At 41.6% G+C, this 26040-nt stretch overlaps 1 protein-coding gene across 2 annotated transcripts in view; it reads right to left on the bottom strand.

Moving 5' to 3' along the window:
• Nucleotides 1–258: 258 nt before the first annotated feature.
• Nucleotides 259–26040, bottom strand: part of DERL1 (derlin 1) — a 40784-nt gene continuing 15002 nt past the window's right edge. Inside the window, exons 3-8 of one of the 2 annotated variants that reach the window (XM_089659065.1) lie at nucleotides 24680–24744; nucleotides 22440–22466; nucleotides 19582–19677; nucleotides 13571–13623; nucleotides 8844–8954; nucleotides 5286–5939 (exon numbers count right to left, since the gene is read on the bottom strand). In XM_089659065.1, coding sequence (XP_089515191.1) covers nucleotides 5786–5939; nucleotides 8844–8954; nucleotides 13571–13623; nucleotides 19582–19677; nucleotides 22440–22466; nucleotides 24680–24744 — 506 coding nt within the window. In that variant the 3' untranslated portion in view covers nucleotides 5286–5785. Of the gene's footprint in view, nucleotides 5940–8843; nucleotides 8955–13570; nucleotides 13624–19581; nucleotides 19678–22439; nucleotides 22467–24679; nucleotides 24745–26040 lie in introns of both variants that reach the window. The other variant, XM_089659066.1, reaches the window with a different exon arrangement.

Raw genomic sequence — 26040 nt, 5'->3', positions numbered from 1 at the left:
TACAGAGGTACAGGAATTGCACCCATAATCTGCTGATCACAGGCCTACTACTTTGTAGGTTCCCCTGGAACCTGCAAAAAATGTGCATTTATTAATTATTTTTTGTAAAAGATGAACTTAGCCTTTAATTAAAGATACCCCCCAAAACATTTCCCTGAACCACACAGGGTTTCAAATAACTTTAGCAAGGCAAACAACTAACTTTTTACAAGAAAAATAATTCTTCCATAAATGGAAAAGAAAAAACAGGAAGATAAATACATTTCATTTCCTTTGAAACTTTAATTTAAAACATTACAAACAAAAATCTCATTACAAAAAAAGATTCTCTGTACAAAAGAAGACTTTTGGAGGCAAATACATAGAAAGAGGTTATATAGATTTCACTGATTCATCAGGTTCTATGTAATGATCAACGTTATCATAGGCAAGCTTTAAACTGTCCTCTGCAGTATCAAAGACATTACATCTGACCGCAGGGGATGGCGAAGATGAGATTTCTGGTCTTGCTTGTGTTCAATCAAAGTGGGACCACAGTCAAATGTAATCAATGTTATGTCCGTAGTATTCCAGTGACAATTAGAGAATGATTGAAGGGCTTGTATTTTGCCCCAGGCTCCTTTTGGTGCTTACAGAATTAGAGGCCTAGGCATTAGGTCATCTTATCGACATGGAATTGCAGCATCAGATTGGCTGAGCTGCTCTGCAGCAGATATCAAAAGCCTAGGTTTTTCCCATTACCTGAAAAGCACTGGAAAGAGCTTGGCACAGCATGTTCTCCAAGAAAAGTTTTCTGATCTTCTTTCGGATCGCTTTATCCATCGCTGCAACACTTAGGTAAAGTTTATTCCATTTTATTAATTAACTGGTTAATGTGAATATATTTGTACAAAGTTGCTCAAGCACTTGTTATAGGCAATGACATTTGTTAAATCCATCTTTGGAACGGATGGGGAAAACCTTTTCCAAACAGCAAAAATGGTTCAATGCATGAGACATTTGGTTTCGATAAAGATTTACATTCGACCTCACAGTTTTTAAATGACACCTGACTAGGTACTTAAATTTTTTCTCTTCTTGATTTATCATATGACCATAAAAAAGCAAAAAAAACCCAAACAACCATATCTTTGTAGGGATCGACGTATGTCTCCTGAGTTTTACTTGCACTATAATAGACTATGCCCAACTATCAGTTACAATGATGTTAGGTGGATTCCAGCAATGTTTGAAAAAAAAATAAAAAATATGGGTGAGGTCAGGATAGCAGAGTGAAAACTTGTAATCAAAGTAAGAAGGGCATTGAGAATTTAATCAAGAAAATGAAAACAAAGCAATAAATTACAGGCAGAAACACAAGGGAGCGCATTCATTTTATGTTGACGTGGCTGTCAAACACAAAGGAGCGTTCTCCATGCTTTTCTACGAAGAATCTATTAGGGGGCACGGTACACCATGTGTTGGAATCACTTGCCCTCCAGTGGTTTATCTACAGCAGTGTTCTACAAATATGCAGCTCTTTTCAATTCACGGATACAAGACACTATTCCTCGCAGTGTCCCCAAAAATGGGGCACAACTCCTGCTACTGACACAACATAAGGGCACTATTTCTCCCACTGATGCCAAATATGGGGCACTATTCCTCAAACTGACACGGATGTTGGGGTACTATTTCTTCCACTGATAACCTGACACCAACAATGGGGCACCACTCTTTCCACTGACACCAATGTTGGAACACCATTACTTACACTGCCATCAGAGATGGGGCACCATTACTTACACTGATAGTGCAAAAAATGGTGTCCCATCTTTGCTGACACCAAAGGGGACACCATTTCTTCGACTGACATCAACAATGGGGCATAATTCCTGCTACTGACAACAATGCGGCACTATTTCTACCACTGATGCCAACAATGGGGTGCTATTCCTCAAAACATACACCAATCTTGGGGCACTATTCTTTCCCCTAATACCAAAGATGAATTGTTTACTTCAACTGATGCCAAGACAATTCCTACTCCCAATGGCCAAAGTCAAGTCCCCCTAAAGTCTGAAGTACAGTAAACTGGCCCTTTGTTTAGAAACTTTGAAGACCCTTGATCTAGAGCAATGTACAATGTATGGCCAAGGGATTATGTCTTAACCATTACACTTCTATGAGCTTGTTGTACATTATATTCCAAAACCAGGAGCCTGTAGCTATGCAAACCCCATTGACAAACATCGGCATACAAGATACATTGCACGGTTCCAACCTCGTAGTAACAGTCTGGGGAAGGACCTTTTCTTTTTCACCATGACTGTGTCCCTGTGCACAAAGCCAGCTCTATAAAGACCTGGTTTAATGGGTTCTTTGTGGAGGAACTTGAGTGTGCACTTCCAACCTTGGCCAACGATTTTCTGCCCCGGCAAGACTGTGCCCCAGTGCTCAAAGCCAGCTCCATAAAGACTTGGTTTGATATGGAGGAACTTGGATGAACTGGAATGCCTATTACAGTTCAGATCTTCTCTTTCAACATCAGTACCTGACCTCAACATTTTTTTGGTTGGTTTAATGGGCACCATTTCCCAACTCTATTCCAAAATCTTGTGGAAAGCCCAGAAGAGTAGAGGCTCTTATAGCCACAAAGGAGGGGCAGCTCCATATGCTCCATGGGCTTGTAATGGAATGTCCATCAAGCCAATACAAGTGTAATGGTCACATGTCCACAAACTTTTGGCCATATAGTGTAGCCGTTTCACTATGGTAGAGTTCATGATGAACTTCCACAACAGTACATGCACAGGGGAAGGGCAATTCACATAACCAAAAAACAAACCCATCTTATGCAGAGCTGTTCTTAACGTTTGCCTATGTGTATTTCAGAGCTGAATGACACTAAAGTTCTATAGAATGCACCTAGTTCATTTGGTCACTTCTCTAATAACAGGTTGAGCTGCCTTAACCCAGTGAGGATGTTCACATTTTTGATCATAGAGTATAGACCTGGAGGTGGATACCACCAAAGTGACAATTGGTGTCTTTTCTGCTTATTTCTTGGTGTATAGTGCTGCACGTCCTTTACTAAGACCTTGATAAGGTGCTTTATTTTTCATTGTACCCTCTGGAGTCATACAATGACTTCTCACCAGTGCATTGTGGTAAAGCAAGGTAAAAATTAATGATCTACCATATGTTATCCTAACGCCCCAACACAGTGCAGTGAAATGCCATGAATTTTGCACATAGGCAGTGTACCGCACCACAAAATATTTGCTAAGATGGTCAATGAACAAATGATCCAACAGCCATTACTGCTGAGCCTGCTTGAATCCCAACTCTGAGCCCAATCCTGAGCTGAACCCCCTCCTGTCCTTGCCATACAAGCTGCTTGTTTATATGAAGATTAGTAGGGCTTCCAATGCACTTACACAACACTCGGATGCAAGTGCTACAGGTCTCAGACCCCAGCAAAGTCTGACTGAGGATATCACCAACCATGATTATTGCATGAATGACACCCTCACATCTCAACAGTTACTAAACAACCTAAAAACGGAGAAGCTCATAAACAACAGGGAAGGTCCATAAAGACCATATCCATCCAATACTTTGCCTGTCTATAGGTGTTTTGTCTAGAGGCTTGTCCTTCTCCGAGATTACTGGACAGGAAGCTGGCTGTGTAGACCAACATGTCTATTCTCAGAACTTTCTTTTGTCGTCAGGTCAGCTGAGGCCATCCATGCAGCATAAGATAATAGGACCCGATTGGCAAAATAGCTTTCCATACACAGGCATGATCATGTCAGTGCACAAAAAACCCTCTGAACCATCTTTTACCAGGAAGTATCTTTAGAGCTTACAGTACATCCAAACACAAAATCCTTTCCAAAATTAGACCTAATCAGACAGTTATTTTGCGCTAGTCAATTTCATGTCTACGGTTAATGTAAACCTCTGGAAGGTTTGCTGGCCCTTTAAGTAAATGCATTAGTAGAATAACCAATTGACATCAAAAGCACGTATTTTATCGATATGCTTTCAACTGTTGTCATCAAATACTACAAGGCACTACTTGTGGTTACATAAAACCTTACTGAATCCAGAAAAGCTACAATCATTTCTGCACATGCTGGCAATGCCCTGCTCCTGCATGACCTGTACCGTCATTAACAGTAAAGGGGATCTGTACAAAGTTTATGAAGGTGTCATGTAACCGGGAACACTGATTTTGCATTGAGCAGGGTGAATCTGTCCCAACAAATGCGATTAAGCCTTTCATTTCAATGGCTGGCCCTTTCACTTCATGGCCTCTGGGACCTCCACAATGCCTACATAAAGATTGTACATCAGCAAACAGCATCTCTACCTTAGGTTTTAACATTCAATCTGTCAGAATTTACATGGGCCATGGCATGGAGTAACAAGGGATTAGGATCCATGTCGGGTCTATGCCCCCATTTGGGAAATTCACTCTAACTGTCCTAACCACCCGTGTCACCAGGAATGAAAGCAAAGACAAATCCGAAAATCTGAGTTGGCACTAGAACAGGAAGAGAAGGGAACTTTCCAATGGAGACACTTGTTCCTGTGACGACTAAAGAAGAGAATTTCTTCACATTACAGACTTCCTGTTGAGTCTACAGAACAGGAAGTGAGGTAACGTCTTCCTAACGTAATGCAAGTAGCAAAAATCTGACAGTGGCGTTAACCCTCACCTGCTTTATCCAAAATAAAAAAAATAAAAAAAGGGGGGGGGGGTGCCTTTTGGTATAATTTATCGCTTTTATACTTGGCTGAACTCCAAGGAAAAAAAAAAGAAAATATATATTCGTAAAAATAGTCAAAATACCTGAATGGGTCTTTATATCATCTTCCTATAGTCCTCTATAAAACAGGACACAGACAGGCAGGGGTAGGGGCAATACTAGCAGCCAATCAGGCTCCGCTGCCGAGCTGTTCATCAAATGCTCAATGTGCTTGCATGAAAGGGAGAGCTCAGGGATGACTCCATATACGGCTGCTCCTTTATTGTCCAATCAGCGGGTTGGGGATGTATCCTGGACCACGCTGTGCTGCTTATCTGCAGTATGGGTCCAGAACCTGGCTGTAGCACCTGGATCTCAACAGAAATAAAAAATCTGCTGAAGGTAAGATCATTATCACATCTATTTTCAAAACTATATCAGTAGTCTCTTGCCTGGAGTTCGGCTTCCACAGCAATTTAATGGTAACAAAAATTAGGTCTGAAAATAAACTTTCAATTGCTGACAGCAACAAAATCACATTGTTGAATATCATGTTGAATAGATTTTAATCGGCATATTTGTAGATGTTATTCACCCTTCTAACAATAACAGAAGGAATTTGGTTTGGACTGACACGGTTCAGTGGCTCGTTGCTTTCCAATCGCAGTGGTCAAACAGTCAGCTTCAGTACCGTCAGCATCACATCCAAAGAAAGAACACTCGTCGTCTTGTGATCTCCTTCTTCCACAAATAATATGCAACAACATAGAACTTATATAGAATATTCTCAACCAAGCTAGATAAGGTGGCACAGATCATCTAATTTAAATAGTAAAAGTAAGTGGCAATAAGGTGGTACACCGCGGCCCAACTTGTAGATGCAGATTTGAGACGCCTTTGATCTAATGCCAATACAGAATTTTGTGTTGTCGGCAGTTGTACTGCCTCTTGCATAAGTTTTTATTCCTTACAAGTTCAAAAGTTAAAGTAAAATGTAAAAAGTTTACCACACAAAATTCCCCTTCCGAGGAAGAGGAAGCCATTTCCTTTCACTGGTCGCCTAGCCGAAACCCTTGACCCCAGTTGTGTCGCCCGCCCCCTCCGCCTCCTCCTCCTGCTTGCTCATCTGCTGCTCGTCTGGCACTGGCAGGTGGGATACCGAATCCGGAGACTCCTCCTCTTCTGTTTGGGAACCAGCGGTACCTGGAAATGAAGAACGTTTTTAGAATTATGATTGAACAAAAAAAAGAACATTGTTTTAAAATGTAGAGCACTTAATATTACCAATACAAATACTTAAAGCATTGTTAACCACTTGCCCTCCGGAGGATTTACCCCCCCCCCCCGACCAGACCATTTTTTGAGATATGGCGCTGCGTTACTTTAACTGACAATTGCGCAGTCATGCAACACTGCACCCAAATGAAATTTAAGTCCTTTTTCCCAACGAATAGAGCTTTCATTCAGTGGTATTTGTTCGCCTGTGCGATTTTATTTTTTGTGCCGACAATTTTGAGCAAAAAAACAATGTTTTTTACTTTTTGCTATTAAACATGTCTAGTAAAAAAAAAAAAATTCCTCATAAATATAGGCCAAAATTTATTCTGCTACATGTCTTTGCTAAGAAAAACCCCAATACGTGTAAAATTAATTGGTTTACGTGAAGGTTATAGTGTTTACAAATGGCGGTATATATACTGGGATTTTTTTTTTTTTTAATTTTTAATGGCAGTGAGCAGTAACTTATAGCAGGACTGCGGCGGGCATTCTGACACTGGGGGGGAACCGACTTGGTATCACTGACATCCCCAGTGACACCAATACAGTGATCAGTGCTGATAAAAAGCACTGACACTGTACTAATGGCACTGGGCAGATGTATCAGAGTGCTGAGACAAACCATTTCCCACTGACAGGGGTGCATAACATGATCATCTTTGTTTTACTAGGTGTAAAACGTTTATCCAAAATGAAAAAAAAAACAAAAAAAAAAAAACATGTTTGCTGGAACTGATTCTAAAGTATGAGCTGGAGTTTCACTTCAATGTTCTAGTGTATTTAAATCTGCTAGTGCATCTAACTCTCCTCTCCCTGCAGGCTGACAGTACTGCTGTCCAAAGGTGCCCCATGCTCCTTTATCCAGAGTGAAGGCACACAGGAGGTGTGTTACTGGTCAGATCAGGTGAAAATTGAGGGGGAAAAAAAGCCTGAAAGAAGAAAACTAATGCATCCCACCACATCTAATGACCAGTATACTGTATTGTATTATATTTTTGGTTTAGCGCTTAATACCACTTTAAAGCTGACATTTACTCTGCTTATATTTTGCTTTCCCTGGTCCCTGAGGGCCGCCATCATCAACATGCTAATGAACTATTTCAATAAAACCTGTTCGTATTACATCCCTATTTTAGACCCAGCGGGGTCATCACTGGCTCTCTGTGCTTCTATGATCTGCGCAGGTAAATCATGGATGGTGGGAGGGGTCAGCATAGCTCCTTGAAAGGAAGGAGTACTGAGGCAGGGTGCTGTGATTTTTTTCAGGATCCCTCACCCCTGATTCAAGTAGTGGGCTGGCTCTTGGGAGGAGTTATGCAAATACATTGATGGGCAGATGTCCATCTGGAGAAATGGAAATTCCCAGGTAGGCTGCATTTGCATGCGAACCATCCTAGATAATATCCACATACGATAATGAGACGCCAGGATTGAAATAACTGAAATCCAATCAAAGAAAGGGGTGGGCCAGGGACAGTTAGGATGGAGAGGAAAGAACTAGATAATGCTTCAGCTTCTAATGCACATTGTGAGAAGCTCACAGTGTGCAGGGAAATCAGAGTAAGGTATTTCAGTCCAGGAGAGGAGCCGGTACAGCTGTGCAAGACTAAAGACAAAGCCAGAGTTCAGCTTTACCAGGATGAATGGGGGAGCAGCCCCTTCCACTGTGTGTATGAAGTGTACACTTTGGATAGAGTTTTATTTTTGTCTGCAATGCATTTAGGGAGATTTTACTTCACTTGTATGTGTGACATCTGCACAAGGGGAAAGAAAAAAAAAAAAGGGGATGAAGCTGCAAGAGCGACCACCATTCCTGTAGCCAGCAGAAAAGATAATGGTTTCTTTATCAAGCCTTTATATCTATCAGCAAACGATTGAAAGAATGACGAGTAATTGACCACCAACATATTGAGCCACATCCCTATCAAAATTATATAGAGAAAGGTAGGTAATGGAATTTTGAAGGTGTGGAAAAATTATCTAAATAATATTTACAAAAAAAAGATTTCTTACAATTTATTTATATCAATAAAATTACATTTGATACAGTTACAATGGACTTGGCAATCACAACATGCTTGACTGTTTCCTGCGGTGCACAGATGATGCTTCCCAACATGTTTCGCCCATCCTGGGCTTCCTCAGGGGAAGAAAAAGGCTATCCGCAATACAGTCCTTGAGATTATATTGCCAATATAGTTCATTAGAACAAAAACAAATAGATGCTGAATCGAAAGTACAGGCGTCCGTGTGTGGCCACATGGGTGATCTCTAATGTACTGACGCTGTGTTCAACCTTCACATCTTTATGGACGTAATGCTTGTGTGGAGTCTTTGTGAATGAGGGAGACCTTTGATATCCAGCAATGAGTATCTGCTGTTAATAATCTCCCCTCCCCCTTTTTCTAATTTGGTTTCTTATATACCTTCTGCAACCACACGGACGCCTGTGCTTTCAATTCAGCATCTAATCAACTATATTGGCAATATAGTCTCAAGAACTGTATTGCGGATAGCCTTTTTGTTCCCGAGGAAGCCCAGGATGGGCGAAACATGTTAGGAAGCATCATCTGTGCACCGCAGGAAACAGTCAAGCCTGTTGTGATTGCCAAGTCTGTTGTAACTATATCAAATGTAATTTTATTGATATAAATAAATTGCAAGACTTTTTTTTTTTTTTTTTAAATATTATTTGGGATTATTTTTGCGCACCTTTAAAATCCCATTACCTACCTTTCTCTATATAATCTATCAGCTAAACACAAACACTTGGAAATCCCCTCATAAGCATTATGTTTGGCCATACGCCAAACAACGCCATTTACTTACAGAATCTCTGGCGTGGAAAGAAAACTTCTTCCACCCAGATCCATGGGATATTTAAACATCAGGAAGAAGTAGAGATGACCCACCAAGTTTCCAATCAGCTCATTGATGATCCTTTTGAGAAAACAAACAATTTATTTACATTTTAAAGTGGAATTGCAGCCTAATCATGAGTTTTTTTATAAAGTAGGGAAAGTACACCACTAGCAGGTTTTGCTGCTGCTTATCATGACCCCATAGAAGAGATCTGCTCGTGGTCACCAGAACAAGTGGGTAAAACAGACAGCATCAAATCCTGACAGATTTAAACCCTATCCAAAAAAAATAAAGTTAAAAACCATCTCCCCGGGCCTTCCCATTTTAAAAGCAGAACTATACCAATTTCCACCAAGGACAGGACCATCTTAGCCTCAGCTCTGATCTGCATTGGCCATGGTGGTGCATACAGTGGGTACAGAAAACAAATCAGCCCCCCTCCTCTTTAAAGCAATCACATTTTGCTGCTTTGCAGCCTGAATGGAAGACATGCACAGTTTTTGTTTTATCTAGCTGTAATTACTCAGTGCACTCTGCCAAAAAGTTATTAATGGGAAGAAGGTTTACCATTCAACATAAAAATGACCCAAAGAACACAGCAAAAATGACCACACAGTGGCTGAAGAAGTAAAAAGTGAATGTTCTTGCATGGCCCAGACCTAAACCCCATTGAAAATATGTGGCATTCCTTTAATGCAACATACATTGTGCATGGGGTTCCAATATGAAGAATATGTATGAAAATGCAGAAAACATCAATATCTTTCAACATTAACCACATTGCCTCTTTAGACATACTACATACGTCCAGATAGTTAAGGCTTTAAAAACAAGCTCCAGCCATGAGCTTGTATTTGTTTTCCTGAGTCGGCTCCCAGCTATCATGTAAAAGTGATCCGGGCAGCTGTAGAGCCATCTGATCAGGAGGACAAGCTAGACGGGATTGAGGAACATCCATCCCATAATCTCTTTTGTGGTTTATGAAGCCGGAAGAGCTCAGCTTGTAGGTGGGGGTGGGTGGTGTATCTGTGCTTGATTACCTCCAGTGCAGGCTATGGGATCTAAAAGACCCGTGATGGCTGCATAGTGAGAATTAGTCACCTGCCCAAAGCTATCACATAGGGGGCCTGTTCCAAAAATAAATAAATAAATGCAAATGCATGCACAGGGTATGCCTGTGAATGTAAGTGCAAAGTGTTGGGGGGGCTGCTACACAGAAAGTGGTCTACCTTCTTGCATATAAAGTATGAAGGTAAAAAACCTTGAAACTTTACAACCACTTTAAAAAATCACTAATTCAATAGACCAATCACCCTGGTATTATTTTTTTCAGCTGCCGATTCCCTTTTATGTAAAAGCAATTCTAGCGGCAAAAATAGCCGCTGGACTGCTTTTACAAGCATCTCTGCTCCTATTCCAGGCTCTCCCTGTCCCACTGGGGAGTCCGGGACTAAAGTGGGTGGCTCTGCCGACCTACCATAGAGCTGATCGGGGACCGGAATTTCCCCAATAATCTCTATGGTATTAGAAACCGGAAGTAATGAGTATTTTGTCACTTCCGTTTTTTGCAGAATGTAAACAAACCATTTTTGGTTTGGAAAAAGCACCTGCCTAAACTGATCTTGGTTTGATGAGATGCTCTTAGGACACAGGAGAGATGTGGGGTCGGACATATGTCTCAGTAAAGAGGACCTGTCACTGATTATTGCAATTACAAGGGATGTTTGCGAGCCCAGGACTAGTGGGTGTCAGCGGTATGTCGGGATGCGGTTATAGAGGAGGGAGGAGAGCAGACAGGTCCGCTCCTCTACCCTTCTTGTCCTGACCCGAAGTGATATGACATCACTTCCGGGTCGCTGTCGACAGATTCCCGGCCATCGAGGACTGGAAAGAATGTAATGTGGTGCGATGTGCACTGCATTACATTCAGAGGAGCACAGGGGAGACAAGCAGGGTCTTTTAGACCCTGAATGTCTCAAAAAGAGAACCTGTGACCAAAAAAAAAAAAAAAAAATAGTCACATAGGGGACTTTTCGTCCCCTATGTGATAAAAAAAAAAAGTTTAAAAACGTAAGTTACACCAAAGCATATAACCCCCCCCACCCCCCGATTTTTCAAGGCTCCCCACCCCCACATATGTATGCACGCACAAACTTAAAAGCACGCACTGGGATGCCCACACATGAAAACGACGATTGCACTTTATATATCACTGCGCATGCCATAATGTGAGAGATAATTCTAGCATCCTCTGTAGTGCTAAACTGATGACCTATAAAGGGCTTTAAAAGCGTCACCTATAGAAAATATAGGGTACTGAAGTTTGTTGCAGTTTCACAAGCGCATACAAATTTAAGGTTTGACATGTTGGATTTCTATTTACTCGATGCAACCTCTTCTTTTATTTTACAAAAAAATTGGATAATTTATTGCTTTTTGTGCCCCAAAATTAAGTGTATTTTTTACTGAAATGTTGTGTTTCCTAGGCCAGTGGTGGGCAACCTTTTTTTTCAACTGAGCCAAATCTCGCCAAAATCACGATTGAAATTTATTTTGAGAGCCACATTTTTAAAACTGAAAATACATCCCCCATATAGTAATTCATCCCCCATAGTAATTCATCACCCATATAGTAATTCATCCCCCATAGTAATTCATCCCCCATAGTAATTCATCCCCCATAGTAATTCATCTCCCCTATAGTAATTCATTCCCCATATTGTGTCAATTCACTTACCTTTGCTCCGCGCGTTCCTCTCGCCGTGTTCCCGCGCCGTTCCGGTTTTCAGGGCGGACTGTGAGAGGAGAGGAGTTCGTCACGCTGCCCCGCCTACATCCTGGCAGCCAATGTTTGCCACGCTCCGCGGGGCCGGATTAAAAGGTCCGCCGGGCCGTATGCGGGCCGTAGTTTGCCCATTGCTGGGCTAGCTGCAGAGTCCTGACTTTTGGGGCAGCCGCCCGAGAGGAGGGAGGGGAGCGGGCGCCCGGCACACAGAAGAGCCGCATTAAAGTGTGCAAAGAGCCGCATGTGGCTCGCGAGCCACGGCTTGCCGACCACTGTCCTAGACCTTTGTGATAATATCGTGTGGCATAAAAAAATTGGAACTACCGAATATTTTATTCTTTAGGGTCTCTGATTTCAGAAAATATATTATGTTTTGCAGTTTTGTGTAATCTTCAGGCCTTAAATTATTTTTTTTGAAAGTGTGCAAAAAAAAAAAAAACCAAAAATAACAAAAAACAAAAATGGCTCTGGCAGCTAAAGGGATAAAGGATAAGCCTGACACTCCCCTTTCCTGGCAAGCAGCCAATCGGTGCCCATTACACTGCAAGGTCTCTCCTCTCTCTGCTAGTCCCCAAGTGCGGTGCTGGAGACAGGCAGGGAGGGAGGAGGAAATATACAGTGTAATGTTAAAATTATTACACGTTTAAGTCGCCATAAAGCCCCTTTGGTTTTTAGAAGCCCCAGACATTCCATAAAGCACCTCTGATTTAAATACGGTTTTGGTTAAAATTGTGCAGGCCAGTCAAGTTCCTCCATCCCAAACTCAAAGCGTGATTTGTCACTCCAGAGAACACTGCTCCGTGGCGGCATGCTTTACACCACTGCATCCAACGCTTTGCATTGCACTTGGTGATGTAAGGCTTGGATGCAGCTGCTCGGCCATGGAAACCCATCCCATGAAGCTCTCTAGGCACTGTTGTTGTGCTAATCTGAAGGCTACATGAAGTTTGGAGGTCTTTAGCTATTGACTCTGCAGACAGTTGGCGACTTCTGCGCACTGTGTGCTTCAGCATGCGCTGACCCCGCTCTGTCACGTGACGTGGCCTACCACTTGGTGCTGTTGTTCCCAGTTGCCTCCACTTTGTTATAATCCCACTAACAGTTGACTGTGGAATATTTAGTAACAAGGAAATGTCATGGATGACTTATTGCACAGGTGACAACCTATCACGAGACCACGCTTGGAGTCACTGAGCTCATGAGAGCGACCCATTCCTTCAGAAATGTTTGTAGAAGCAGTCTGCATGCCTAGGTGCTTGATTTTATATACCTGTGACCATGAAGGTGACTGGAACACCTGAATCCAATGATTTGGAGGACTGGCGCAATACTTTTGGCAATATAGTGTATGTGGATTGGATGCAGTTCGAACTGCACTCAATCCACATGACATGTGAAATAACATTGCTTCCTATGGTGCCTGTTCACATACATCCTTTGCTCTGGCAGTTTGGATTCAGTGCAAATTGAAAAAGTGTCCTTTCCGATTTCTGAGCAGTGCAGTCAGGTTCAGCTGCGGATTACAGGCTCATTGACTTCTATGTGCACTGCTTCTAAATCGCACATCTTTAGTTTGTAAACATGATTTCAGACCGTTTTTCTCTCCTGATCCTGATGAAAATCTGACCTGATGTAAACCTCACCTAACAACTGCGGTGTCAATCAACTGTGAAAAGGAGCTTCAATCAGCCCGATCTGTGATAACAATGATTAGGTTATAGGCAGATCTTCCTGCTACTGTGACTGGCATGCAAGTGAGTTTACAATTAAATAGAGCCTGCAGCAATGGAGGGAGGGGCTCACAGGACAGATAAAAGACAGGTATGGATCCACAATAAACATTGCTAGGATCCTTGCACTGTATGTCCTTAACCTGCAGGGAATTCAATCCTTCGTGTTAAATACTTACGATCCGCCAATAACATAGTTAAATCCAAGAATGACCCAAGGGAGATAGCAGGCCTGTTGCAGCAAGAGAAACAATCAGGTTAGTATAGCGTCACACTCACAGGTAACCAGAATTAAAACGGCAACATATGAAGTGCATTTACAGTGGTACAGGAAAGAATTACCCCGCTTTAAAATAATCACATTTTGTTGCTTTGCAGCCTGAAATGAAAATGCAGTTTTTGTTTTATCCAGCTGTATTTCCTGATTGCAACTTATAACATCCAAGTAGAAGATATAAACACCAACATGTCAGAAGAAAAAAAATGCAAAAAGCAGAATCACCGAGTTAAAAAGGACCATCCCTTAAGTCAGTATTTTGTTGAACCAACTTTTGCTTTAATTCCAGCCTTTAGTCTGTTGGGATCTTTCTCTGCTAACTTTTCACATCTAGACTTTGCAATATTTGCCTACTCTTCTTTGCAAAACTGCTCAAGATCAGTTAAATTTGATAGTGACGTTTGTGGACTTAAGTCTTCAAGTCAATCCACAGATTTTCAGTGGGGTTTAGCTCTGGGCTCTGACTAGGCCATGCATGGACACTCACCCACGGGTCCTTAAAAGAATTGAGCTCTGTCATTTCAAAGCCATTGTTTCTAATTTTTAGGGACTCTTTAATGACTGGCATAGTACCACTGGATTGGTGTAAGGCCAATGTGGTGCCAATATTTAAAAAAGGGGTGATAGTTTAACTTCTATAGTTGGGAAGATACTGGAGAGTTTAATAAAAGACCACATAGATGAGTTCTAGCTGGAAAAAAATATTTTAAGCAACAGACTGCATGGATTCATGAAAGACAGAAGTTGTCAAACAAATCTGTTTTCTTTTTGAGGAGGTGAGCAAAACCTTAGACAAAGGGGTGGTGGTGGATGTGGTATACTTGGACAGAGGGGAGGCGGTGGATGTGGTATACTTGGACAGAGGGGAGGCGGTGGATGTGGTATACTTGGACAGAGGGGAGGCGGTGGACGTGGTATACTTGGACAGAGGGGTGGCGGTGGACGTGGTATACTTGGACAGAGGGGTGGCGGTGGATGTGGTATACTTGGACAGAGGGGTGGTGGTGTATGTGGTATACTTGGACAGAGGGGTGGCAGTGGATGGTGGTATACTTGGATTTTGCGAAAGCATTTGACACAGTTCCCCACACACGGCTAATGTGTAAGGTAAAGTCTACGGGCTTGGAAAATTCTGTATGTAAATGGATAGAAAACTGGCTAAAAGATCGTATTCAAAGAGTAGTGGTTAATGATTCATACTCTGAATGGTCTGGGGTCATCAGTGGTGTACCCCATTGTTCAGTGTTGGGACCCTTACTTTTTAATATATTTATAAACAATATAGGGTCTGAGATTACAAATCCCATTTCAGTCTTTGCAGATGACACCAAGCTGTGCAGTGGAATAACGTCCTTACAGGATGTCTCCAACTTACAAGCTGACCTCAATGCACTGTTTAAATTGGGCAACTATGTGGCAAATGAGGTTTAATGTTGATAAATGTAAGGTTCTGCACTTGGGGGCTAAGAATATGTATGCATCATACATACTGGGGGGGTACAACTGGGGGAATCAATGGTGGAGAAGGATCTGTGCGTTCTGGTAGATCACAAGCTTAATAATGGCATGCAATGCCAAGCTGCGGTTTCTAAAGCGAGCAAAATCCTCTCTTGTATTAAAAGAGGTATAGACTCCAGAGAGAGATATCATTTCCCCCGGTACAAATCATTAGTAAGACCTCATCTGGAATATGCAGTTCAGTTTTGGGCACCAATTCACAAAAAGAACATTGGGGAACTGGAGAAAGTACAGAGAAGGGCAACCAAACTGATAAGAGGCATGGAGGAGATCAGCTATGAGGAAAGATTAGAGGAACTGAATTTATGCTCTCTTGAGAAGAGGAGATTAAGGGGGGATATAATCTCCATGTATAATACATAAGGGGGGATATGATCTCCATGTATAATACATAAGGGGGGATATGATCTCCATGTATAATACATAAGGGGGATATGATCACCATGTATAATACATAAGGGGGATATGATCTCCATGTATAATACATAAGGGGGGATATGATCTCCATGTATAATACATAAGGGGGATATGACCTCCATGTATAAATACATCAGTGGTTCATATAGTGAACTCGGTGTAGAGCTATTCACCCTGAGGTCATCACAGAGGACAAGGGGGCACTCTTTACTTCTGGAGGAAAATAAATTTAATCTCCAAACACGGAAAGGTTTCTTCACAGTAAGAGCTGTGAAAATAAGGAATAGACTCCCTCAAGAGTTGGTTCTGGCCAGCTCAGTGGATTGCTTCAAAAAAGTCCTGGATTGTTTCTTGGATACACAGAATATAACTGGTTACTAACATTTATAGGTAAAGTTGATCCAGGGAATATCAGATTGCCTCTTGGGGGATCAGGAAGGAATTTTTTTCCCAGCAGGAGCAAATTGGATCATGCTTTGCTGGGTTTATTTTTGGCTTCCTCTGGATCAACTGTGGGTGTAAGATTATAACTTTTTTTTTTTTCTAAGGTTGAACAGGATGGACTTTTGTCTTTTTTCAGCCAGACTAACTATGTAACCAGTACATACCACATGCCTCAACCACTACTTAATTATTGCATGCGTGTAATTATTTCCTTCGGTGAATTAACTCTAAACCTCCTATTAATGCGGTATTTACCAAGCGTTTTTGCTATTTGCAGTAAATACTGCATACTAGCAATAGTTAATTGACATTTTCAGTATTGCATGCAATATGGTCACGTGAGCGACATAATGCATGCGATAACCCTTTAAAGAATTGTCCCCAATAAGTCAGTAATGATGAAAAGATTAGCGGCAATACTGGTAACTAGTTTTTTGTCCTCTGCCTGCCTTTTCAGGGCACATCTTTCACGTTTCAGGTCCTCTTCAATGCAAACACAGGTTCATTTCACCAAGCCACCTCCTGTAACTGAACAGAATTTTGTGCTTACATGTTATGGTTAGAAAAAGATGGAAAGACCCAGACCTCTGCATACCCACCAATGCAGAAAAATACTGCAAATCCTTTACAGTGGCTGCAAATTACAAATAAAGTGATATTACACACTCAGTTTATTAAGCAATTTCAGTAGCTGATTTAATCACTGAGTATGCTGCTTCTTTATCATTTAAACCTTGACTATGTTCCAGTATAAGCTGGTGCCATAATCAGGTTTCCTGTTTCAGGGTGGCAGCTTTCTCCTACAGCATCCTATGAAGCCACCATTGCATGCAAAGACTAGAGATGTGTCTCCCTACATTGTGTGCATCAATAGAAGTACAAAACCCCATAGCCTAGGATGCAACAGACTGGCTTTAGATCACACCGTCTACTGTTAAATTTGTTCAATATTTTCCTGTGAAGCCCAGAAATTCAGGAGATAAGAATTTTAACAAATAGTTTACTGGAGAATAATTATGTCATTGTGCTCAATGTGTGGAGCTCTGAGAGTTTAATACACCTTCAAAGGGTTACTAATCCCACAACAGTAAAATTAGACTGTATATGCAGTAAAGCATGCTTGTTATACTCACTGTGGAACCTAAAGAGGTTAATCTCCCTGTAACAATTGGGCGCAATAAAGACATGGAAGCTGTACGCGACAGCCATCTTGTTAAGGTATCAGCATTTTGGTTTCACGAGCAGTGTTCCTATTCTTCCCCCTACCCCTTTGCAAACTATGGAATTTGTAGCTGTAACTTGTAACGAACTTCAAAAGAGCCTCTTAACTTCATTAAAACACAATAGACCCCAGAGCCTTGCCTGGATGGCAGCTGTAAACAGCTAATTAGTCTTGGCAGGATGTTTGTTTTCCAGGAACCATGAAAAACATTTTCTTCTGCCCTATCATAAAACAATAACTCACTCAAGCAGTCACACATGACCTGTAAGGCCATTAGAGCTCTAGGAACGCAGAGCGTGTCATAAAATATCTATTCCACATGTAACAATTCCACATACAATTAATAGAATTCAGCAGGAACAGGGAAAATCAATATTAGGTATATATGTGAATAGGGAATATCATACCGAACAAATCAAGGTCATACATGACTATGTTAGCCCATAGGAAAGGGGAGAAAGCAGTCTCTTCCCTCCTGGGTGACAAAGATACGCTGTGTTTGGTATCCCTGAGTTCTAAATATAATTCTGAATAATAATCTGCCAGTTGCTTGAATACCACCTGCACATATTGAAAGTTGTTAATATTAGTATGAAACTGTGGTTGGGACTTGGTCATAAATTTGGTGACCTCCCAACACCCATCCCTTAAACTAGATTATTGGTCAGTTGGTCTCTGTCCACACCCCCTTGACACCATAGAAAAGGACTGATAGGCCTGGAGAAGAGAGCACTCGTTTAACATCAACCAAGAAACATCTTAACGGACTTGAGAGCCAAGGCAACATTTCTGCTCGGACAATTGGACCCTGCTAAACACAGACTTTTCAAGTATTCTGCCTTAAGTCCTTTTTTTTATTGCTCTGTTGCTTTATGTCTTTGTAACATCCCTTTCTGTAACTATTTAAATTGCGCCATTTTTACCTTTTAAGTAATAAACCCTATTTTGAAAAGTGTTGAAATGGTCTCTAAAGCTTTAATGCAAACTAAAGCATCCCAGTCTCTTGAAGAGTGCTACTGTATGTAATAATCCTCTGAATATACTTGTCTGTGGGACAGCGTGTGTTACAGACGTTTATTGTTCACATTTGTTCTTGTTAACATTGTGAAGGGTTGATAGGCCAAAAGCTATCTGGTAGCAGTGAGTTTGAAGGGTTAATTGCGTAATTAACTAACCCAGTGACAAGCGTTCTCAGGCTTCTGGCACATAGATTGTGGTCCCAGGAGCTGGAAAATATTTGTGCAGGGTGCAGCTGAGAGTGGCATTGTTATGCAAGTGACAGCACGGTGAGAGATTGGCTGGTCCTTTGTCACGACTTGGGGAGAAGGGCTGGGGTCAGGCACCATGTTGTGTCTCACCTCTACATTGTATAAAAAGACTGTTTGATCCTGTCTTCTCTGATCTGATCTTCCTCTTCTTCTACTGTCCCCAATCCATCTGCTGACAGTACAGAGCTCTAGGACTCACTCTGCACACACTCAGTGTAGTGTGTATTGCTAGAGTTTTATTTCTTTGTGAGGGTGCATGTGAACAGCACAGGGCCAATCACCACTGTCCACACAGAAGGTCAGAGGTTACACAGCCTCATACAACAGTCAGAGCAGAATAAACACACCTCCCACAAGCTTTAACCAGTGCTTGGCCAGACACTGACAGAAGTCAGAAGACTGCTATATACTGCTGACGAGAAAAGGTATTTAGCAGTTTATATTTACTATAATAATTGCATTTCTATGTTCTGTGTACTGTGGGAGACCAGATATAGTGAATGCAGGGTCCTGGGTTTAGGAACACTTTGATATAAACAAAGTAATTTAAATGATCCTTTACTAATGTGACTGTGGTAGGATAACGTATGTCTTATCAGCATGAGAAAATTTTTTTTTTTATATATTTTATTATTATATGTTATATAAGCTGACAACACTGGCTGGGATTTCAGAGAAAAGATACTGCGTTGTCAGCACATTACAGAACGTAGAGGAAGTTTGGAGCTTGCTGGATTTCTGGCAGATCAACAAAATTTTTGCTGTACTTGCATCATTTTCCGAGGGAGAAAATATAGGGAAATGCGCATGCAGACATATTTGCGCATTCGATATATATTCTTGCTTAGCAGTTCAGCTCAGTGATTTACCCTGCATGCAAGTCAATCAGCCTGCCCAACTCTACTGCAAACAATACAGCGTGTAGAGTGCTTATCCCGTAACCGTTTTATGTCGGCAGCAAGCCAAGAACACTTGTGTGATATACGGATAACCACCAGAGAGTCTACAGCTTTGTACATCATGTACATCCCTGGGTTCACGTACCTTAAATCTTGTCCCAAACCAGAAGGACACAATCATCTCTCTGTTCAGCTGTGACCACACGTACAGAACGGACATGATCAGAGGGATCATCAACAGCTGGAAGACAAGACAGAAATCCATTATTACACAGGCATCTATCAAACTGCTTTGCTTTCAGGACTAGACACTGAATAAACAGACTGCAGTGTAAGCGCCTCTGTTCATATCAGAGTGGTTCCCGGAGGCAGGGACGCCACATCAAACATCGGACTGGATGAAAGCAAGCTGGCTGTGTTCAGATCTCCAATGCAACACTGCATGTTACAGTAAAAGCCGCTATGTGGCTGAAAGTTCGCCTGTCATATGAGTAAACAGTGCCTGAAAATGCCAGCTGCCAAGCTGTAATGCTGATCCCCTGGCTTCAATACTTTAAGTCATTGATCCAGAACAATTAGGCAGATAACGAAAAGACCTGAAGCCAGAGAGGAATGAAGACAGCCAGAGAGCGAGCATCTTTATCGAGAGGTTAGAAAAGGCAAACTATGTATTTTTTCATGATAGGTGTCCTCTAACCCCTTCCCTCCTAAGTGTAAAACAAATGTTAATGCCTAAGCACAATTTGTGCAACTTTGACATGTATTAGTAAAATCATAACATATTATCAAAACTACTCTCTGCATCCAGGTAGATTATACCTGTTTTTTTTTTCTTTCAGGACAAAGTGTGCTTTCATTTCGTGGTAAATGGTAATGGATATCTTTTGATTTTTTGGGGGTTTTTTTATTGTCAAAGGAAAATTGACACAAAATAGTAGAAAAAAAAAAAAAAAAAAAAAGTTTAAAAAGTTTTTTTTGGTTTTTTTTTTAAATGTAGCTGTGTATTTCATGTTACTACCATAACCTACCATCAAAGAACAACTCAAAATACATTCTCCTTCTCCCAACACTTGCAGCAATACCACATGTGTATGTCATTTATTGTCTGAATCCGTAATACAGCCCACAGTTCACACCGATGCGACTTGTCATGCAATTTGACAGTGTCAAATTGAATGACAAGTCGCACCTTATGATCGGCAATGGAACCGATTTGAAAAGTAGTTTCTGCACTACTTTTGATGATTCCAGGTGCAACTTGCATTGACATCTGTGAAGTCGCACAGATGTCAGCCAAGTCACTCTGACATCACTACTTCAAGTGAAGTCGCATGATTTCAAAGTCTGATCCAGTGTGAACCCAGGCTTACCTTTAACCCATACTTGACCCAAACACTAGCACTAGCTAGCAAGCACTGACCTAGAAAAAAAAACGATCTATGTATTTTTTCTTTATTTTACTTCTCTCCTTGCAGAGAGATACAATGTACCTTTCCTCTCCATTCAAAGAGATGGAGAAATACAGGGGTTGATCACTGTGACAGGCAATTAGAGGCTATCACAGCGATCAGGTGACCCAGAAACGGGAGATCCGGGTTCTGATCGTTAGTATGAGACCTGGGTCTGTGTGCGATGCGTTCCCAGCACAAAGACAGATACACATATACGCAGCCACACGGAAAACAGGCGCAGTCCAATGGGGCCGCATATATGCACAGTGTCGCAGCAAAGGCATTAGGAGCCCACTGCATGGTAACAGCATAATGTACACAAGATATTTCCTTTACTATATAATGCAGAACAGAACATACATGTAAAAATAAAAACTGGTCTTAAAAGGACAACTTCACCTTTACTTGAGATGACTTCTAGCCCTTCAGAAAAATACAGCCCACCCATAGGAAGGAATAGGGCCAATGTCAATGCCTATTAGGGAGAATACCTGGCCAGGGCATTTCCCTTCCAGAGGCTGTGTGGAGCCAGGCAAGGCCACACATCATGGGACTGATGAGGAAGGGAAACATTTACCAGGTGGGCTTCACTCAAAATGGGGGGGATTTCATAAAGAATAAGTTCACTTTTTACAAAAAAAAATATATATATTAAAAATGGACAGTTTTTGCAGGTAAAAATAATGTGCATTTATTATTTTTGTCTACAGGAGGGCGGAAAGCATTTCACCAGTGATCAGTAGATCAATGATGCCATGAAGGTCTCCTGCAAACCTGTCAGAATATCTGCTTGTCATACGGGATGTACAGCCAAGCAGATATACTGACAGTAAGCTTCAATGAACTACCACGGTGCTCCATAGTGCTGTGGAAGTTCACTGAAAACTACAAGCCCACAGGCGCTAAGACTTGAAATTCATTCATTCACGAATGAACGACGCGGCGAATGAACGACGCGGCTGTCCGGGCAGAGTCCAGCATGGCCACGCGGTTTTCAAATTTGACAGATGGTACGGTGAGACTTCTGCCTGTATTATCTGGATTGGGTGGTAAGTCGGGCGACAGCTGTGACTACGGGAACATGTTACCTATTCCACCCTAAAAATGGGTGAAACATGTAACATGTTCCCAAAGGTGAACTTATCCTTTAAAGCTGAAGTTTAATCTGCTGATATTTTGCCTCTCCTTCCCCCCGACCAACATGCTAATGAATATTTTAAATACACCCTTCCATTTTTTTCCTGTAAAAATTGGGCATTTTCAAGGTGAACTTTGCCTTTAGAGTGCCTAGACGCAGTAAGGGGTTAAGCAGCTTTGCAGCCTTAGTGTCTGAACAGCACAGCCAAATCCCTGGCATTTCATCATAGCAATGGCCCTGCTTACCACATCCTTCCTTGTTTACATTCCTCTTGGCCAGCAAGGAAACCCATCAAAGAGATGGGCCAATAGCAATGTGCTAGAGACAGGAGAGGAGGGAGGATTGCCCGCACTGTGTCATCAGAGAATAAGAACTCACTGTCTGCTGTAGACTTGCCTTATTAAATGAACTTACCTGCATGTCCATTATCACTCCCGTTATCTGTAACAACGTTAAGGGAAGCTTATAGTCAGCAAAAAAGATTCATTAGACATCAAGCTCCAGATTCCAAACATACCGCCCAGGCAACAAAGGAGTGGCTCAAGAAGAAACACATTAAGGTCATGGAATGGCCTAGAAAATTTATAGATAGAAAATTTATGGAGGGAGTTGAAACTTCGAGTTTGCCAAGAAACCTTAATGATTTAGAGAAGATCTGTACAGATGAGTTGACCAAAATCCCTCCTGAGATGTGTGCAAACCTGGAAATCAACTACAAGAAATGTCTTACCTCTGTGCTTGCCAACAAGGGTTTCTCCACCAAGTACTAAAGCAGGCCACAGACGGTTCGAAAATCGGCCAATTTTTCGGCCGAAAAATGAAACATCGTTCGTTCTGTAATCCAATGTTGCCACCAATGATTTCGAAAGCCAGTAGTTTTTCACAAATTTTACAGCATGACCGATAAACAAAACAAGGAGGAACCATGAAAATCGGCCGATGCCATTGCCCCACTAACAGTGCCAAGAATGGCCAATTATTCTTTCGGACGAAAAATCGGCCGATTTTCGAACCATCAATGGCCGGCATAAGTCATGTTTAGCATGGGGATCAAATACTTATTTTACTAACTGAACCTCAGTTTAGAACATTTGTATAATGTGTTTTTATGGATTTGTGGTTGATATGCTGTCTCTATGATTTAAAATACACCTATGATAAAAATTATAGGCCCTTCATTTCTTTGGAAGTGGGAAAGCTTACAAAAGCTGCAGGGGATCAAATAATTATGTTCCCCACTGTATATGTAAAGAATGCAGGAACACCAATATACGGTGTAGCAAACTTGCTCATCAGAGTTGGACGCAGAGTTCCCCTTTCTCTTTTCTTTTCAGTGGAAGTATTCCTCAGCCCTTATTCCCTACCCCCTCCCTTCCTGAGAGGCAAACTTTATCTCCTGACAGATGATGTGGGTCAACCACAGGGTAAAGCATCCCTGGTCCAGTGCCAGGCAGTCTGCGGAAGCGTAACCTTTCTCACCTAAAAGCACTGATCCCAGACCTTGTGTAGGCTCACCCATCGTAATACAGATAAGGCAGCTTCTCCCAGGACTTGAAAGAATTTGAAACCTCACAGAACCTAACAGTAAAGATGTCAGAATGAAATGAACATTCCTCAAGTCAGGTTTTTTTCCCCCTATGTTTCATGTCATGGATTATGACAGATGTTGGTTCTAATTCAGAGTTCTCCTGACCCCTCCCAAAACAGCGTAATGACCAGTATTCAGAGCCATCCCCCCTTGCAGAGGGATTTTTAAAAAGGACAGGCTGCAAGCCTGGAAGCACATCTCCTGAGTTTAACATCGTAAAAAAAGCACATCTCCTGAGTTTAACATCGTAACAGAGGAGATCAAAGACCCTTCCTGCTCTGCACTTGGATCTGCTTACAAACCAAGGCATATTGGCAAGTAACTTAACCCTGTAACTTCCTTCCTATTATCTCTTTGATGTATCTTTATATACATATATATATTTATTTTCGTGACATCTCTTTGTAAATATTTTATTGCACCTGTTTGACTCTTTTAGTAATAAATCTTTCTTTCTGTAAGTGTTAAACTGTTTTTAAGCGATTACTTGCAATTCACAAATTCCTGCCTTTTGAAGAGACGCTACTGTGTTTGTTTAATTCTCTGCCCAATTGCCCTACGGGGTCCGCATTGGACAGGCGACTTTTCAATCATTATAGTGTATATCTGATAATGAGAGTTTCCTTCTTCTCTGACAAAAAAAAGACGGTGGGGGCAGTAGAGGGTTAGTTGCGTAATTAACCCGACCCAGTAACAAGCGCATTCAGGCTGCAGGCACCGATTGTAGCCCATTAGCTGGACAATCGCTGTGCAGAGTGCAGCTGGGTGGGGCCCTGTCATGTGCGTCACAGCGCGGTTTTAGATCGGCCGGTCCTTCGGTCACGAGTTGGTGAAAAGGTCTGGGGTATGACGCCGCGGGCGTGACGTATTACTGTTGGTCACGGTCGTGCGATTGTCGCATGTTGGTGGCGGCGATTGTGCGATCCGTGACATACGGGTCTAGAGAAGATCTCTTCAGATACAAGAAAACAAGCCTCTACAAAAACTGAAACAGAGGTTTGGGTGAACAGACTATTGTAAACACTGCTAAGTCCATTCAGAGTTGTGATTTCCATTGAAAGGATACAACGATACAAATCCAATTAAACAGGAGCATGAACATGTAATCTGCAGGTCTTCCATCAAATGCACCTAGAAAATAGAGAGGGACACAGATCGAAAACAGACTGGTTAGGTAAACACAGATTTAATGCTGGACTCCGGGATAAGCAATTATCATTTAAGTACATTCATCATGTGTAATCCTACTTGAATCTTGCTTTGCTTTGTGTATTTCTTCCAGATCTATACAGTAATCCATTGTGAGACTTCTGTAATAAAGACTGGTCAACTGCTGCGCTCACTCCTTGTGCAGGGTGACTGGTCTGGTCTCCGCCCCCTCTTGTAGGCAGCCTGTAGTGGGTGAAGCCTGCTGGGTCCCTCCCTCAGATCTGCTCTCTGCATAGGCTACGTACAGCACAGTGATGTCACTGCTACTTTTACAAGGTAATATCTGGATTTAGGAAGTAATTTAGTGCACAGAAGAGTATATTTAGATCATTTGTGGCTATTGAAGAATACATTCAAATGAATGTTTTTGTGCCCAGAATTCTGCTTTAGAAAAGCAGAAGTGAACTTCTCAAACAGATTGTATGTATCCTTTTTGCCCCTCCTCCCATTATCCCCCAGACATGTACTTATCTTGTGATCACTGCTGATCTTCACAGTAGCTATAGGATTCAATGGCACGGTTTTCTAATCATCCCCTCCCAGTCCATAGAACCCTTTAGAAAGTCACTGCTCCGGCAATGCATGGAAGATTAGAAGCGCTATGTAAACACACCACTGAGGACACGGCATGATTGCAAGGCAGGTATGCATTACGGAGGACCTAGGTTAGCAGTGGAGATGTGGGGGTTGTCAGTGGGCAAAAAGGATAAGTGAATTTTGTTTGAAAATGGACCCAACCTTTGAAAAGGAGAAGTTTGGAGTTATTTAACCGTTTCAATACCGTGTGATTTTACACCTTCCTGCCCAGGCCATTTTTCAGGTTTCAGCGCTCTCACACTTTGAATGACAATTGCGCGGTCATACAACATTGTACCCAAACTAAAATTTTATCATTTTCTTCACACAACTAGAGCTTTCTTTTGGTGGTATTTAATCACCGCTGGGGTTTTTATTTTTTGCTAAATTAACAAAAAAAGTCCAAAAATTTTGAAAAAAAAACACATTTTTCTTTGTTTCTGTAATAAAAGTTTACAAATAAATAATTGTTCTTCATAAATTTAGGCCGAGATGTATTCTGCTACATGTCTTTGGTGAAAATAACCCAAATTAGGATGTATTATTTAGTTTGTAGGAAAGTTATAGAGTTCACAAACTATGGTATAGATCTGAATATTGATCAATCCTGAAGTACTGACAGCCAATCTAATTTCTTGAGGT

This window comes from Staurois parvus, unplaced genomic scaffold (assembly GCF_062004578.1).
Source record: "Staurois parvus isolate SC_StPar_1 unplaced genomic scaffold, SC_StPar_1.0 ptg000030l, whole genome shotgun sequence".
Classification (NCBI taxonomy): domain Eukaryota; kingdom Metazoa; phylum Chordata; class Amphibia; order Anura; family Ranidae; genus Staurois; species Staurois parvus.
This window is presented reverse-complemented; position numbering and strand designations above follow the sequence as displayed.